Below are 16,980 nucleotides of genomic sequence, written 5' to 3'. Positions count from 1 at the left end.
TGGGGTAAAAAGGTGGACTTTCCAGCCGTTGCCGTGGCCACCAGGTCTGATAGACCAGCCCCAAATAACTCCTCCCCTTTATACGGCAATACTTCCATATGTCGTTTGGAATCCGCATCCCCTGACCACTGTCGCGTCCATAATGCTCTTCTGGCAGAAATGGACATAGCACTTACTCTTGATGCCAGGGTGCAAATATCCCTCTGTGCATCACGCATATATAGTAATGCATCCTTCAAATGCTCTATAGTTAACAATATATTGTCCCTGTCCAGGGTATCAATATTTTCAGTCAGGGAATCCGACCACGCGACTCCAGCACTGCACATCCAGGCTGAAGCGATAGCTGGTCGCAGTATAACACCAGTATGTGTGTATATACTTTTTAGGATATTTTCCAGCCTTCTATCAGCTGGTTCTTTGAGGGTGGCCGTATTAGGAGACGGTAACGCTACTTGTTTAGATAAACGTGTGAGCGCTTTATCTACCCTAGGGGGTGTTTCCCAACGCGCCCTAACCTCTGGCGGAAAAGGGTATAGTGCCAATAATTTATTAGAAATTAGCAGTTTTTTTGTCGGGGGAAACCTACGCTTTATCACACACCTCATTTAATTCATCTGACTCAGGAAAAACTATTGGTAGTTTTTTCACACCCCACATAATACCCTTCTTTGTGGTACTTGTAGTGTCAGAAATGTTCAATGCCTCCTTCATTGCCGTGATCATGTAACGTGTGGCCCTACTGGACATTACGTTTGTCTCCTCACCGTCGACACTAGACTCAGTATCTGTGTCTGGGTCTGTGTCGACCCACTGAGGTAACGGGCGTTTTAGGTGTCTGAGACGCCTGGACAGGCACTAATTGATTTGCCGGCTGTCTCATGTCGTCAACAGTTTTTTGCAAAGTGCTGACATTGTCACGTAATTCTTTAAATACGATCATCCAGTCAGGTGTCGACTCCCTAGGAGGTGACATCACTAACCCAGGCAATTGCTCCGCCTCCACATCATTTTCCTCCTCATACATGTCGACACACACGTACCGACACACAGCACACACACCGGGAATGCTCTGATAGAGGACAGGACCCCACCAGCCCTTTGGAGAGACAGAGGGAGAGTTTGCCAGCACACACCAAGCGCTATATATATATACAGGGATAACCTTATATAAGTGTTACTCCCTTTTATAGCTGCTGTTTTTATTATTAGCTGCCAATAGTGCCCCCCCTTCTCTTTTTTACCCTGATTCTGTAGCAGGTCTGCAGGGGAGAGTCAGGGAGCCGTCCTTCCAGCGAAGCTGTGAGGGAAAATGGCGCTTGTGTGCTGAGGAGATAGGCTCCGCCCCTTCACGACGTCCTTATCTCCCGCTTTTTTCTGGAAAAATGGCAGGGGTTAAATACATCCATATAGCCCAGGAGCTATATGTGATGTATTTCTTTTTGCCAACCTAAGGTATTTCTGTTATATTGCGTCTCAGGGCGCTCCCCCCCCAGCGCCCTGCACCCTCAGTGACCGGAGTGTGAAGTGTGCTGAGAGCAATGGCGCACAGCTGCAGTGCTGTGCGCTACCTTAGTTGAAGACGGGACCGTCTTCTGCCGCCGATTTCACCGGACCTCTTCGCTCTTCTGGCTCTGTAAGGGGGCCGGCGGCGCGGCTCCGGGACCCATCCAGGCTGAACCTGTGATCGTCCCTCTGGAGCTAATGTCCAGTAGCCTAAGAAGCCCAATCCACTCTGCACGCAGGTGAGTTCGCTTCTTCTCCCCTTAGTCCCACGATGCAGTGAGCCTGTTGCCAGCAGGACTCACTGAAAATAAAAAACCTAAAATAAACTTTTATTCTAAGCAGCTCAGGAGAGCCACCTAGCCTGCACCCTTCTCGTTCGGGCACAAAAATCTAACTGAGGCTTGGAGGAGGGTCATAGGGGGAGGAGCCAGTGCACACCACCTGATCCTAAAGCTTTTATTCTTGTGCCCTGTCTCCTGGGGAGCCGCTATTCCCCATGGTCCTTACGAAGTCCCAGCATCCACTAGGACGTCAGAGAAAGTATAATGTAATAACCTCATCCACAAAGTCTTTATGAGTTATGTACAGAAAGAACAAAAAACAATGCAGACCCACGTTGCTTCTTCATTAGTAGCATATATTGTTTACCCTACATCTCTATCACTGTTGATAATGCAACAATCCTGTCCTACAAGCTGCCTAGGTGTCATTCTTGACTATGAACTGTCCTTCGTTCCCCACATTCAATCTGTCTCAAAATCATGTTATATACATCTAATAAATCTACCCAAATACGACCAAATATAGATTTTCTCCACTAAAATCCATTTTGAAAGCAGCTGCGATGTTGATCATACTTGCCAACCACTCATCGTCCGCTGATCTGCTCTGTCAGTCCCGCCATTGGTTACCTGTTTTCTACCGTATTCAATCTAAAATACTTTTACTTACATACAAGGCTATTAACCAAACTATACCAACGTACATCACTTTGCTTATCTCAAAATATCTTCCAACAAAACCTCTCCGCTCTGTATAAGATCTGTGTCTGTAATACCCCTTTCAGACTGAGGCCGGTCGCATACGGGAGCCTAACACGGGAGCTCCCAGTGTGCAACCCGCCTCAGGCGCCCCGCTGCCTGCAACCCGGCATATTGCTGGGTTGGTGACATCAGCAGTGACGAGACGGGGAAGGCACTTGGAGATCATGTGATCTCCACGCGTCGCCCGTGCACACACAGTGAACGGAAAACAGGTCGCATTGACCCAGCTCCCGTTCACACCGCACAGTGAGCTGGATTGAACACGAGTTCAACCGTGCTCGCGACAAGGGTTGAAATACCGGGTCACTCGTCCCGGTATTTCAACCCTTGCACCTTTCAGACCGCACCTGAACACAGGTTATGCGCGCTCATGTGCCAATAACCCGTGTTCATAAGTGGCAGTCTGAAAGGAGTATTATCCACACACATTGCTCACTCCCACTCCCGATTACAGGACTTTTTTCAGGCTGCATCCACCCTGTGGAATGCCCTCCAATCCACAATAAGACTGTCCTCTAGCCTCCAAACCTCCTAGCATTCCTTGAAAATGCATCTCTTCAGGCAAGCTTATCAGATTCAGAACAGCTGACAAGCTTTCCTATCTAATTACATCCCTTCTATACAGTCCACACATAACTTCACAAATTTTCTCTTTCTTAACTTTCACATACTCCTGACACTTGGCCAACATTGCTGGGTGACCATATCATTCAGTCCATTAAGAACCTTTGCAATCTGGCCGCACCATTATGCAACAGGTAGCACCTATCCTTGTGTATCAACGCCTAGTTCCCTATAGATTGTAAGCTTGCGAGCAGGGTCTTACTACCTCTGGGTCTGGGACTCCAGGTCGACAGCACAAAGGTCGACACACCTTAGGTCGACGCCAATTGGTCGACACACCTTAGGTCGACATGGACAAAAGGTCGACCTGCACAAAAGGTCGACAGGGACAAGGTCGACATGGAAAAAGGTCGACATGAGTTTTTTATGTTTTTTGGGTGTCGTTTTCTTCGTAGAGTGACCAAGAACCCCAATTAGTGCACCGCGTCCCCTCGCATGGCTCGCTTCGCTCGCCATGCTTCGGGCATGGTGCCTTCGCTCCGCTACCGCTCGGCACACTTTACCGTTCCAATCATAGTCCACGTGGATCGTTAAGTATGAAAAGGTTCAAAAAAAGAAAAAAATAGTGAAAAACTCATGTCGACCTTTTTCCATGTCGACCTTGTCCCTGTCGACCTTTTGTCTATGTCGACCTAAGGTGTGTCGACCAATTGGCGTCGACCTAAGGTGTGTCGACCTTTGTGCTGTCGACCTGGAGTCCGGATACCCTACCTCTATGTCTGTCTGTTATAACACAGTTTAGTTCGTTTGTATTGTAAAGCACAATGGAATATGCTGCGCTATACAATAAACTGTTAATAAAGACCTATCCACTTAGTCCTATTTCATACTGTACACCCAGTTCGCAGCCTGTGGAAATAACGTTAAAATAGTCATCTGTGCCTATCTTTTGGGGCTTGTGGATAAAACTAAATATGTGCCTGGTGGAATGAATAAAATCATCACTTCAGTCATACTTAACTACCACTTCAGGAGTGACACTATAGGGTGAATCAACCAGTGAATCAACACCACCAGTGAATGAGCAGTTTCAGGTTTAAAGTATTAAATCAAAATTTAATTTTCTCAGATAATCATAACAAGCATCTAATGCTATGTTTGAAACCTTCTTATGTTAGATTCTGATTTGATCCTGATCTCACATGACTTGGTTGCAAATGGATTTTGTTTCTGGTTTGAATGAGTCAAAATAAGGTACTGTACTGCCTAATTTGTACTAAAACGTTATAAAATAACAATTTACAGTGTTTATACCTCAATACATATTGGTAAAAGCTTTAAAAGGGTTAACATTTGATACTCTGAGGTGAAAATAAGAATTTACTTACCGATAATTCTATTTCTCATAGTCCGTAGTGGATGCTGGGAACTCCGAAAGGACCATGGGGAATAGCGGCCCCGCAGGAGACTGGGCACAAAAGTAAAAGCTTTAGGACTAGCTGGTGTGCACTGGCTCCTCCCCCTATGACCCTCCTCCAAGCCTCAGTTAGGATACTGTGCCCGGACGAGCGTACACAATAAGGAAGGATTTTGAATCCCGGGTAAGACTCATACCAGCCACACCAATCACACCGTACAACCTGTGATCTGAACCCAGTTAACAGCATGATAACAGAGGAGCCTCTGAAAAGATGGCTCACAACAATAATAACCCGATTTTTGTAACTATGTACAAGTATTGCAGACAATCCGCACTTGGGATGGGCGCCCAGCATCCACTACGGACTATGAGAAATAGAATTATCGGTAAGTAAATTCTTATTTTCTCTGACGTCCTAGTGGATGCTGGGAACTCCGAAAGGACCATGGGGATTATACCAAAGCTCCCAAACGGGCGGGAGAGTGCGGATGACTCTGCAGCACCAAATGAGAGAACTCCAGGTCCTCCTCAGCCAGGGTATCAATTTTGTAGAATTTTACAAACGTATTTGCTCCTGACCAAGTAGCTGCTCGGCAAAGTTGTAAAGCCGAGACCCCTCGGGCAGCCGCCCAAGATGAGCCCATCTTCCTTGTGGAGTGGGCATTTACAGATTTTTGGCTGTGGCAGGCCTGCCACAGAATGTGCAAGCTGAATTGTACTACAGATCCAACGAGCAATAGTCTGCTTAGAAGCAGGAGCACCCAGCTTGTTGGGTGCATACAGGATAAACAGCGAGTCAGATTTTCTGACTCCAGCCGTCCTGGAAACATATATTTTCAGGGCCCTGACAACGTCTAGCAACTTGGAGTCCTCCAAGTCCCTAGTAGCCGCAGGCACCACAATAGGTTGGTTCAGGTGAAACGCTGAAACCACCTTAGGGAGAAACTGAGGACGAGTCCTCAATTCCGCCCTGTCCGAATGGAAAATCAGATAAGGGCTTTTACAGGATAAAGCCGCCAATTCTGACACGCGCCTGGCCCAGGCCAGGGCCAACAGCATGACCACTTTCCATGTGAGATATTTTAACTCCACAGATTTAAGTGGTTCAAACCAATGTGACCTTTTGGAACCCAAAAACTACATTGAGATCCCAAGGTGCCACTGGAGGCACAAAAGGAGGCTGTATATGCAGTACCCCTTTTACAACATCTGAACTTCAGGGACTGAAGCTAGTTCTTTTTGGAAGAAAATTGACAGGGCCGAAATTTGAACCTTAATGGACCCCAATTTCAGGCCCATAGACACTCCTGTTTGCAGGAAATGTAGGAATCGACCCAGTTGAATTTCCTCCGTCGGGCCTTACTGGCCTCGCACCACGCAACATATTTTCGCCAAATGCGGTGATAATGTTTTGCGGTTACATCCTTCCTGGCTTTGATCAGGATAGGGATGACTTCATCCGGAATGCCTTTTTTCCTTCAGGATCCGGCGTTCAACCGCCATGCCGTCAAACGCAGTCGCGGTAAGTCTTGGAACAGACAGGGTCCTTGCTGAAGCAGGTCCCTTCTTAGAGGTAGAGGCCACGGATCCTCCGTGAGCATCTTTTGAAGTTCCGGTTACCAAGTCCTTCTTGGCCAATCCGGAGCCACGAATATAGTGCTTACTCCTCTCCATCTTATCAATCTCAGTACCTTGGGTATGAGAGGCAGATGAGGGAACACATACACTGACTGGTACATCCACGGTGTTACCAGAGCGTCTACAGCTATTGCCTGAGGGTCCCTTGACCTGGCGCAATACCTGTCGAGTTTTTCCCAACGGTTTGTAATCATGTGGAAGACTTCTGGGTGAAGTCCCCACTCTCCCGGGTGGAGGTCGTGTCTGCTGAGGAAGTCTGCTTCCCGGTTGTCCACTCCCGGAATTGCTGACAGTGCTATCACATGATTTTCCGCCCAGCGAAGAATCCTTGCAGCTTCTGCCATTGCCCTCCTGCTTCTTGTGCCACCCTGTCTGTTTACGTGGGTGACTGCCGTGATGTTGTCCGACTGGATCAACACCGGCTGACCTTGAAGCAGAGGTCTTGCTAAGCTTAGAGCATTGTAAATGGCCCTTAGCTTCAGGATATTTATGTGAAGTGATGTCTCCAGGCTTGACCATAAGCCCTGGAAATTCCTTCCCTGTGTGACTGCTCCCCAGCCTCGCAGGCTGGCATCCGTGGTCACCAGGACCCAGTCCTGAATGCCGAATCTGCGGCCCTCTAGAAGATGAGCACTCTGCAACCACCACAGGAGGGACACCCTTGTTCTTGGTGACAGGGTTATCCGCTGATGCATCTGAAGATGCGACCCGGACTATTTGTCCAGCAGGTCCCACTGGAAAGTTCTTGCGTGGAATCTGCCGAATGGGATTGCTTCGTAGGAAGCCACCATTTTACCCAGAACCCTTGTGCCTTGATGCACTGAGACTTGGCTCGGTTTTAGGAGGGTCCTGACTAGCTCGGATAACTCCCTGGCTTTCTCCTCCGGGAGAAACACCTTTTTCTGGACTGTGTCCAGGATCATCCCTAGGAACAGAAGACGAGTCGTCGGAACCAGCTGCGATTTTGGAATATTGAGAATCCAATCGTGCTGCCGCAACACTACCTGAGATAGTGCTACACCGACCTCCAACTGTTCCCTGGATCTTACCCTTATCAGGGAATCGTCCAAGTAAGGGATAACTAAAATTCCCTTCCTTCGAAGGAATATCATCATTTCGGCCATTACCTTGGTAAAGACCCGGGGTGCCGTGGACCATCCATACGGCAGCGTCTGAACTGATAGTGACAGTTCTGTACCATAAACCTGAGGTACCCTTGGTGAGAAGGGTAAATTTGGACATGAAGGTAAGCATCCTTAATGTCCCGAGACATCATGTAGTCCCCTTCTTCCAGGTTCGCAATCACTGCTCTGAGTGACTCAATCTTGAATTTGAACCTCTGTATGTAAGTGTTCAAAGATTTTAGATTTAGAATCGGTCTCACCGAGCCGTCCGGCTTCGGTACCACAACAGTGTGGAATAATACCCCGTTCCCTGTTGCAGGAGGGGTACCTTGATTATCACCTGCTGGGAATACAGCTTGTGAATGGCTTCCAAAACTGTCTCCCTGTCAGAAGGAGACATCGGTAAAGCCGACTTTAGGAAACGGCGAGGGGGAGACGTCTCGAATTCCAATTTGTACCCCTGAGATATCACCTGAAGGATCCAGGGGTCTACTTGCGAGTGAGCCCACTGCGCGCTGAAATTCATTGAGACGGGCCCCCCACCGTGCCTGATTCTGCTTGTAAAGCCCCAGCGTCATACTGAGGGCTTGGCAGAGGCGGGAGAGGGTTTCTGTTCCTGGGAACTGGCTGATTTCTGCAGCCTTTTTCCTCTCCCTCTGTCACGGGGCAGAAATGAGGAACCTTTTGCCCGCTTGTCCACGAAAAGACTGCGCCTGATAATACGGCGTCTTCTCATGTTGAGAGGCGACCTGGGGTACAAACGTGGATTTCCCAGCTGTTGCCGTGGCCACCAGGTCTGAAAGACCGACCCCAAATAACTCCTCCCCTTAATAAGGCAATACTTCCAAATGCCGTTTGAAATCCGCATCACCTGACCACTGTCGTGTCCATAACCCTCTACTGGTAGAAATGGACAACGCACTTAGACTTGATGCCAGTCGGCAAATATTCCGCTGTGCATCACGCATATATAGAAATGCATCTTTTAAATGCTCTATAGGCAAAAATATACTGTCCCTATCTAGGGTATCAATATTTTCAGTCAGGGAATCCGACCACGCCAACCCAGCACTGCACATCCAGGCTGAGGCGATTGCTGGTCGCAGTATAACACCAGTATGTGTGTAAATACATTTTAGGATACCCTCCTGCTTTCTATCAGCAGGATCCTTAAGGGCGGCCATCTCAGGAGAGGGTAGAGCCCTTACAAGCGTGTGAGCGCTTTATCCACCCTAGGGGGTGTTTCCCAACGCACCCTAACCTCTGGCGGGAAAGGATATAATGCCAATAACATTTTAGAAATTATCAGTTGTTATCGGGGGAAACCCACGCATCATCACACACCTCATTTAATTTCTCAGATTCAGGAAAACTACAGGTAGTTTTTCCTCACCGAACATAATACCCCTTTTTGGTGGTACTCGTATTATCAGAAATGTGTAAAACATTTTTCATTGCCTCAATCATGTAACGTGTGGCCCTACTGGAAGTCACATTTGTCTCTTCACCATCGACACTGGAGTCAGTATCCGTGTCGGCGTCTATATCTGCCATCTGAGGTAACGGGCGCTTTAGAGCCCCTGACGGCCTATGAGACGTCTGGACAGGCACAAGCTGAGTAGCCGGCTGTCTCATGTCAACCACTGTCTTTTATACAGAGCTGACACTGTCACGTAATTCCTTCCAACAGTTCATCCACTCAGGTGTCGACCCCCTAGGGGGTGACATCACTATTACAGGCAATCTGCTCCGTCTCCACATCATTTTTCTCCTCATACATGTCGACACAAACGTACCGACATACAGCACACACACAGGGAATGCTCTGATAGAGGACAGGACCCCACTAGCCCTTTGGGGAGACAGAGGGAGAGTTTGCCAGCACACACCAGAGCGCTATATATATACAGGGATAACCTTATATAAGTGTTTTTCCCCTTATAGCTGCTGTATCTTTAATACTGCGCGTAATTAGTGCCCCCCCTCTCTTTTTTAACTTTTTCTGTAGTGTAGTGACTGCAGGGGAGAGCCAGGGAGCTTCCCTCCAACGGAGCTGTGAGGGAAAATGGCGCCAGTGTGCTGAGGAGATAGGCTCCGCCCCCTTATCGGCGGCCTTATCTCCCGTTTTTCTATGTATTCTGGCAGGGGTTAAATGCATCCATATAGCCCAGGAGCTATATGTGATGTATTTTTTGCCATCTAAGGTATTTTTATTGCGTCTCAGGGCGCCCCCCCCCAGCGCCCTGCACCCTCAGTGACCGGAGTGTGAAGTGTGCTGAGAGCAATGGCGCACAGCTGCGGTACTGTGCGCTACCTTATTGAAGACAGGACGTCTTCTGCCGCCGATTTTCCGGACCTCTTCTGCTCTTCTGGCTCTGTAAGGGGGATGGCGGCGCGGCTCTGGGACCCTGATCGTCCCTCTGGAGCTAATGTCCAGTAGCCTAAGAAGCCCAATCCACTCTGCACGCAGGTGAGTTCGCTTCTTCTCCCCTTAGTCCCTCGATGCAGTGAGCCTGTTGCCAGCAGGACTCACTGAAAATAAAAAACCTAATTTAAACTTTTACTCTAAGCAGCTCAGGAGAGCCACCTAGATTGCACCCTTCTCGTTCGGGCACAAAAATCTAACTGAGGCTTGGAGGAGGGTCATAGGGGGAGGAGCCAGTGCACACCAGCTAGTCCTAAAGCTTTTACTTTTGTGCCCAGTCTCCTGCGGAGCCGCTATTCCCCATGGTCCTTTCGGAGTTCCCAGCATCCACTAGGACGTCAGAGAAATACTATGTGGATTATCTTGGATAAAGTAAGAGGGGGGTGTTTATTTACTGGATGACGTCATAATTTTTTTGGGGGTTCATTTATTGGGTTTTTACAGATTATTGATGGTTGTTCCTAAAAATCAAGGTTAATTTAGGTTTATTTATACTAATTGGAATAAAAATAACTAAAAAACATAATATTGAATGTAGCCAGTAATTGAACACCATTTTCCATTGCGTTCAATGACTGGTTGATATCTGTTCATTTATTGGTTGCATTATCCCAGATGTTTTAATTTGTAATAGGCCTATTCCTTTTTTATAAACAGATGGATTTTGGGGACTAATATTTGCCCAAAGTCAACAAGTGGTTTAGGTACAGCGTAGAAGCAGTGTCTGCTGCATGGAAGCTATTAGCAGTGGCGCTCAAAAGCTGGGCACACACTATACGATGTAACAAATTATGTGACGGTCATTCCAATGTCACTAAATCCCGCAACGCATGATACAGAGCTTACGCACTATGTAATCTTCCAAACAACGGCACGAGTATTGTGTGATAGAAGTGTAGCCAATTAATCATTACTCCTGTAAGCTATGGGTCTGATTTAGATGTGGACGGAGGTGCTATCACTGCTGCTACACATGAAAGCATGACCAATAGCACTAATATGTTAATGCAACACGAGGCATCTGATATAAGTAGAAACCTCCTGCTTGCATAAGTGATCCAAGCTGAGTCCTAGGCTGCAGCATCTGATGACAAGTGACACCATCGACGGGCTGCCTATTCCATGGGGTCACACAAGAGGCCAGGAAATCTCAGTCTTCCTCAGTCTGGAGATGCTGTTTGGCATTGTATGGGCATCATTTCATTTATTGTGTGTGTTTGTGTGCTCAGAATTTGTAATTGTTTCATTCTGTTGTTGTATTTATTGCTTCCTATGATGAATTTTGTAACACTTAAAAAGCAATATGATCTCTTAATGGTGTTCTCGGTGGGTGGTGAGTTAGGATGATATTGGGCAATGAACTGTATGAACACCATGACCCACTTTTCTGAATCTCTACTACATGTCAAACATAAATTATGCATCATGCCACGCAAGGGCAGGTGTGGGCAACCACATAATGCATGCTTTACATGTACTCAAGGCTCATATAGACCTGCTGCTCTCACACCTCTAGCAATTATGGGTCACACTCTCCTAGCAATTTGTCACACAAATATAGAAATGGGAGGGAGGGAGATGTCACGTGTGACAAGAGGATAATGGAGGAGGAGCATATTTCCTCCTCATTCTCCTGTCGTTGTCCTATATGACCCCCACATTCTTCCCTTGTCACATATACCCCAAACTCAGCGGTCCAAGGTTCCATCCTGCTGTTGTGTTTGTTGGAGAGATTTGGTCTTCTTCTTCACAGCTCCTACCACTGTTTCAGAATGCAGCTCCTATGGTTCCTCTAAGTATAGTAGGAGTGCTCCTTTTAACACAAATGTCATTGAATGCACTGCAACAGCATTAACATTAAAAAGACTAGAAAAATAACAGTATAACAACCAAAAACAATAGACTACTTATTCAGTAGACTTAGTCCAGTGGTTCTCAAACTCGGTCCTCAGGACCCCACACGGTTCACGTTTTCCATGTCACCTGGCAGGTGCACTGTGTATCACCAACTGTCACATTTTAAAAAACTACAGGTGACTTGCAAAACATGAACCGTGTGGGGTCCTGAGGACCGAGTTTGAGAACCTGTGACTTAGTCAATAGATGACTGATTATATTCATCTACAAAGGCTTAGACCTCATAATGGTGAACAAGCACTGCCCATAAAAATAAACACAAAACAGTGAGCCTAATGTGAGGGTAGATAGAACCAGTCCTGTTGTAGTAAAAGATGCAGCTTGTCAGGCATATCTAATCAATCACGCTTTCTTAACCATTTGAGTTTCCAAAGCAGTGCATCAAGATGTTAAAATTAACACAAAGTAATAAAAAGAATGCAACAGATGAGCCTTTCTTGAATAAAATAACAGAAATATCCAGAAGCAAAAAAGAGTGTTATCAAGAAAAGATTATTTGGCTTTACTAGTCTTCAAAAATGATATTAAAGCATGACTAAGATAAACAATTACATCAAAATACATAGCAGAGGGACTTTTCAGAGCTCTGATTCTGAGTAATTTCCTTTATTAGTATAGAAATACTGTATCGTGCAACACTGACCTCAGCCAGAGGCGTCACTAGGGTTGGTGTCACCCGGTATGGTAATTCATGGTATCACCCCCATGGACCTCCTCCCGTATCACACCACAGAGAATCCTTAGTAATGTTTTTGTACTAGTTTTACTTGTAAATCATAGGGCCCAATTCAGACCTGATCCCTGCTGTGCATTTTGTTCGCACAGCGGGCGATTATTGAACTACTGCTCTTGCACCGCAATGTGCAGGCGTGTTGCTAAACAGCAAAAAGGATGGTGCGAAAATTTCTATCGCACAGGCGTTCACAAGGTGATTGACAGGAAGAGGACATTTGTGGGTGGTCAACTGGCCATTTTCTGGGAGTGTCTGGAAAAACGCAAAGCGTGACCAAGCGTTTTCAGGACGGGTTTGTGACGTCAGCTCCAGACCCTATCAGACAGATTTCTTTGCACTGCAGGAGTAAGTATTGAGCTACGCACAGACTGCACACACTGGGAAAAACATTCTAAAATGAGTGTGATGCCAAAGGTTTTGCAGGTGTCCGCTGACTAAGGGGAATTTTCGCACAGCGTACACATACATTCGCCTACTTGCACGGGGCAAATTTTCACTCCCCCTGGGCAGCGACTATCTGATCGCAGGACAGTGTAATTTGCAGCACAGCAATCAGGTCTGAATTAGGCCCATAATTCCTGTATGTCACTGAATGCAATGGCAATAGTAGTGACATAAACAGCTAGCAAAATTAACATTATACCTTTTCATTACAATTATCATATGCACAGCCTAAGATTTGATCTATTGTATCTATAGTAATAACATGTGAAAAAGCCATATACATTATTCCCACATATTTTAGGTAAAATTCACTCTATGGAAAGTATCTCCTAACACAGGGCCTGATTCATAGGTAGACACAATGTTAATTTCTGACACAGTGGAGTGATTTTCTGCCAAAGCACATACGCCAAATCCGCACATGCAGCAACTGAATAGCGACTGCTGACACACAGACGATTTCTTCACAAGGTGAGCGACAGCTAGTCAGTGTTTGGGGGAGGCTAGATAAATGCAGGTGTGTTGGGACCGTAATTCTAGGCATTGCCTGCTCACTTATGCGAACGCCTCTGCCTGATTGACTGGCAGAGGCGTTCACAGAACGGTGACACGGCATTGCGGGGTCGTTGACTCAGCATTGCGGAGGCGTGCCGTTGGAAACAGAGGCAGATTTGGGACCGCCGAGTGACGTCACATGTGGCTGCTGCAACTGGAAACAGGGCGGCAGGCTGACTGCCTTCGCAGCCAGGCTGCGGAAGCAGGGGCTACCCTAAATTAGCGATGTAATTGTATTGTGATCTCATTGCTGGCCACCATTAGCATGCTGGGCGGACTTGCACTGTGCTGGACGGCCCTCAGCACACGAGAGATAGCAGTTGTAGTTTTGCTATTTTAGCAAAAGTGCAACTGAAGCTTAATAAGATTCTTACGCGGGTATTCAATTACAATTGTTTAATACGATAATCTTTTAGTTCAGGAAAGAAATATGTATGAAATATGTGACAGTCACAGTGCAGTTTTATGTTAAGCTCTAAATACTAACTAAGGATCTAACTTTCTATACACCGTCCCTCACCTTAACTTGCAGCTGAAATAGCTGACAGCCAGCCAGGGAAGTAAAATGATGCAGGACAGGTTCTCCCTCTGGTGACGCAGCACAGCAGCACTGTCTCCCCCCATTTTTCCCTCCCAGAATGGCATGCGGTACCAGTGCCCGGCATCCTGAGAGGACCTGGCGGCGGTGTACACGCTGGCGGTTGTCACAAGGAATGACCGACGTCCAGCGCCCTGCATCCTGAGAGAACCCGGCGGTGGGGGTGTACAGGCAGGCTGGTTTGTGAGTCTGGCTCGTTAAGTCGGCGGGGGTGCGGTGCTTAATGCAGGGGAACGTATCTGTCAACTCAGTGGATAGGATGGGAGTGTGGGTGTGCGGCTCTTTTTGGTGTCACCATATTGAGGGGTGACACCTGGGTGCGGGCCACATCCTCTGCACCCCCCTTGTGACGCCACTGCCTCAGCCTCCAGAAACGGGGAATCTGACACATTACCTCTTTCTTATCAATTAATATGATGAATGTGATATTAGGTAGGCCAGTCTAATGTAATGTAACATATCACTCACCTGATTGTCGGGGTGATTCACTGTGAAGTATCCAACACACACAATGATTTCATGAAGAAGATCCTCACAGGTGTATTGTGTGCAGAACCAAATCAGGCAACTAATAACATGTCGGAAGGCAAGAGACATACCCTCTGCACCTGTGACAGCCTGGCCGGAAACAAAGAGGGACACATTATAAAAACAATCAGAGTCTGACACAGCTTCAGGAAATAAATGAATGTTTATGTATTTATTGTACAAGCACAGGGCTTTGGTTATCCTCTGCAAGTACCTTAAAATAGATTTTGTCCTACATTAATATTACATTTTTTATCACCCTCCTCCTAGTCCAGGTAGAGAAGCGCTGAGGGCAACCACTACCAGGTGATCACAGTCCTAATGCGGGTATCTGATGCTCGGCATGTGCTGTAACCAGGCTGTGGACATGGGATAGATAGGAAGGCTGCGAAGACAGTTTTGCTATGGCTGGCAACTAGCCAAGGGCTGTACAACTCCTACCACATGTACAGTACTGTTATACGCAGTTATAGATAATGCTAGCTTGTAGAAAGACAATGTATAGAATTATTTTTAACTCTTTATCTAATAAGTAGACTATTTTCATGAGACATGTTTGATACAAAGTCCAACAAAAAAAGTAAATGAAAAAGAGTCATATTATAATTACATTTTAGAATAATTATTTCTAGTTTATACAATGTGAATATTTTTGAAAATATCTGCGGCTTTCATGGTAGTTTTAGTTACGAGTCACTATTAAATAGTTACCTGGAACGACTGTAGATGAAGTGTAGCAAAGCTGTTCAGAAACCGCAAACTGTGAATTGCCACTTGGATAGTATTCTGCTCATAGGTTTCTTTAGAGCTAGAAACACTGGGGTCGGAGGAGGAATTGTGGAACAGTGCACAATACAACATATGCAGAACACCCACAAGATCGGCGTTCTGGAGGGCACCTGACAGACCTGTGGGATCCGGAGAGCTTTCAAATAAGTCCCGGGAACTAGATCAAAACAGAATAAAAAAAACATTATTTGACATTTATGCAAAAGTATTAATGAACTAGGGAACATTTAACAAGGAGCTAACTTAATATATATATACATTTGCATAGGTTAAGCTGGAAAATAGTCATGACAGGTAGATGACAAAAAAACTAAAGGCATCAGAGAAATAGACCATGGACTGGGAGTGCAGTACTAAAGCTGGGTACACACTAGAAGATCCCAGATCGTGGCCAATGTCATGACCAACAGAACAATGTGCCAGTCAGCCATACACACTGAATAATATCGTTCAGTGGCCACATCCAGTAGCATAGTGTCGGTAAAGATATCTTGAGATCTGCCTGCAGTGCATGCAGATTAGAAGACGTGATGAGCGACCAGCGGGAGTGCGCAATAGTCCAAACACACTGGCCGATGTGCACAATATGTCAGTCCGATCTGCAGGATCAGAACAAATACTGCCTAGTGTGTGTACCCAGCTTTAGGGCTTGGAGTGTATCATCAGTGATGAGGGCAGTGTTATGGCTGATTAGCAATGGGCGCACATTTTGTTTACCAAACATGAACATCACTGAACATCAAGCAATTACGAGTGGAGACAGACTTAAGCTCTGTACACACGGGGAGAGATGTGTGCTGAGTGATCTAGCACAGACCGCTCAGCACACATCTCTCCCCCCGCTCAGCACACAGCGCGATGTGTGTTGAGCGAGGAGGTGGGTACCGCTCATTTCACCCAGCGGTGAAATGAGCGATCCCACTAGATTTGGCACGCATGCATGCCGAATCTAGAGCCGGCGATAGTGACACGCGGGGACCGCGCATCTCTGTCACCCTACACACGGAGAGATCCGTGCTTAATTTCTAAGCAATCTAGTCAGATTTCTTAGAATTTAAGCAGGGATCTCTCCATGTGTACCCCCCTTTATTTTATGGAACCAAACAATTAACCTGCAAACAATTGTAGTCTTTCAACAATGCATTAACAGTAACACAAGAGGTTGCATAGGAGTCGTCAGGGTAAATCTTTCCATCACTGTAATTTTCTTTTTATTATAAAATAACCTTCAGTAATGCACAACTATTACATAGACATTGGTTTCTTTTTATCTGGCTGCTCTGTCTGACTAGCACAGCATCTGATATATTTCTCTGCAAACATTACCACATGGGTTGATGGTATGAAGAGAGTGCAACCACACAACCAAAATACTCCCAACAACCAAAATATTTTTAGTTGGGTTAGTGGAGCGATGTTTACATTTAGGGCTGATAGTATACTTAGGAGGTCCCGATGTCTCCTGTTGGTTTTGGATGTCAGTTTCAATCATGTAAACTTTTGAACGTTAGTATTGGAAAATGAAAGGGTCTATTCAGCAATCCCAAAAACAAGATACCGAGAGAAAGGGTATCTGTTACTAGTGAGAATCCAATCAGGACCAATTTTTGGATTTGTGGTGTAAACAATAAAGGCTAAAATCAAATAGTTCAGTTCCATACAAGTGGCACTAGTTAATATCTTGTCAGTTATACAA

At 46.1% G+C, this 16,980-nt stretch overlaps 1 protein-coding gene across 3 annotated transcripts in view; it reads right to left on the bottom strand.

Annotated features, from left to right (window-relative positions):
- The window catches only part of SCAPER (S-phase cyclin A associated protein in the ER), a 725,664-nt gene that overhangs the window by 95,895 nt on the left and 612,789 nt on the right, over positions 1-16,980 (bottom strand). For all 3 annotated transcript variants that reach the window (XM_063926586.1, XM_063926587.1, XM_063926588.1), the window contains exons 27-28: positions 15,207-15,441; positions 14,436-14,585 (exon numbers count right to left, since the gene is read on the bottom strand). In XM_063926586.1, the coding sequence (XP_063782656.1) occupies positions 14,436-14,585; positions 15,207-15,441 (385 nt within the window). The remainder of the gene's footprint in view (positions 1-14,435; positions 14,586-15,206; positions 15,442-16,980) is intronic.

The sequence above is a fragment of the Pseudophryne corroboree genome, chromosome 6 (assembly GCF_028390025.1).
Source record: "Pseudophryne corroboree isolate aPseCor3 chromosome 6, aPseCor3.hap2, whole genome shotgun sequence".
Taxonomy (NCBI): Eukaryota; Metazoa; Chordata; class Amphibia; order Anura; family Myobatrachidae; genus Pseudophryne; species Pseudophryne corroboree.
This window is presented reverse-complemented; position numbering and strand designations above follow the sequence as displayed.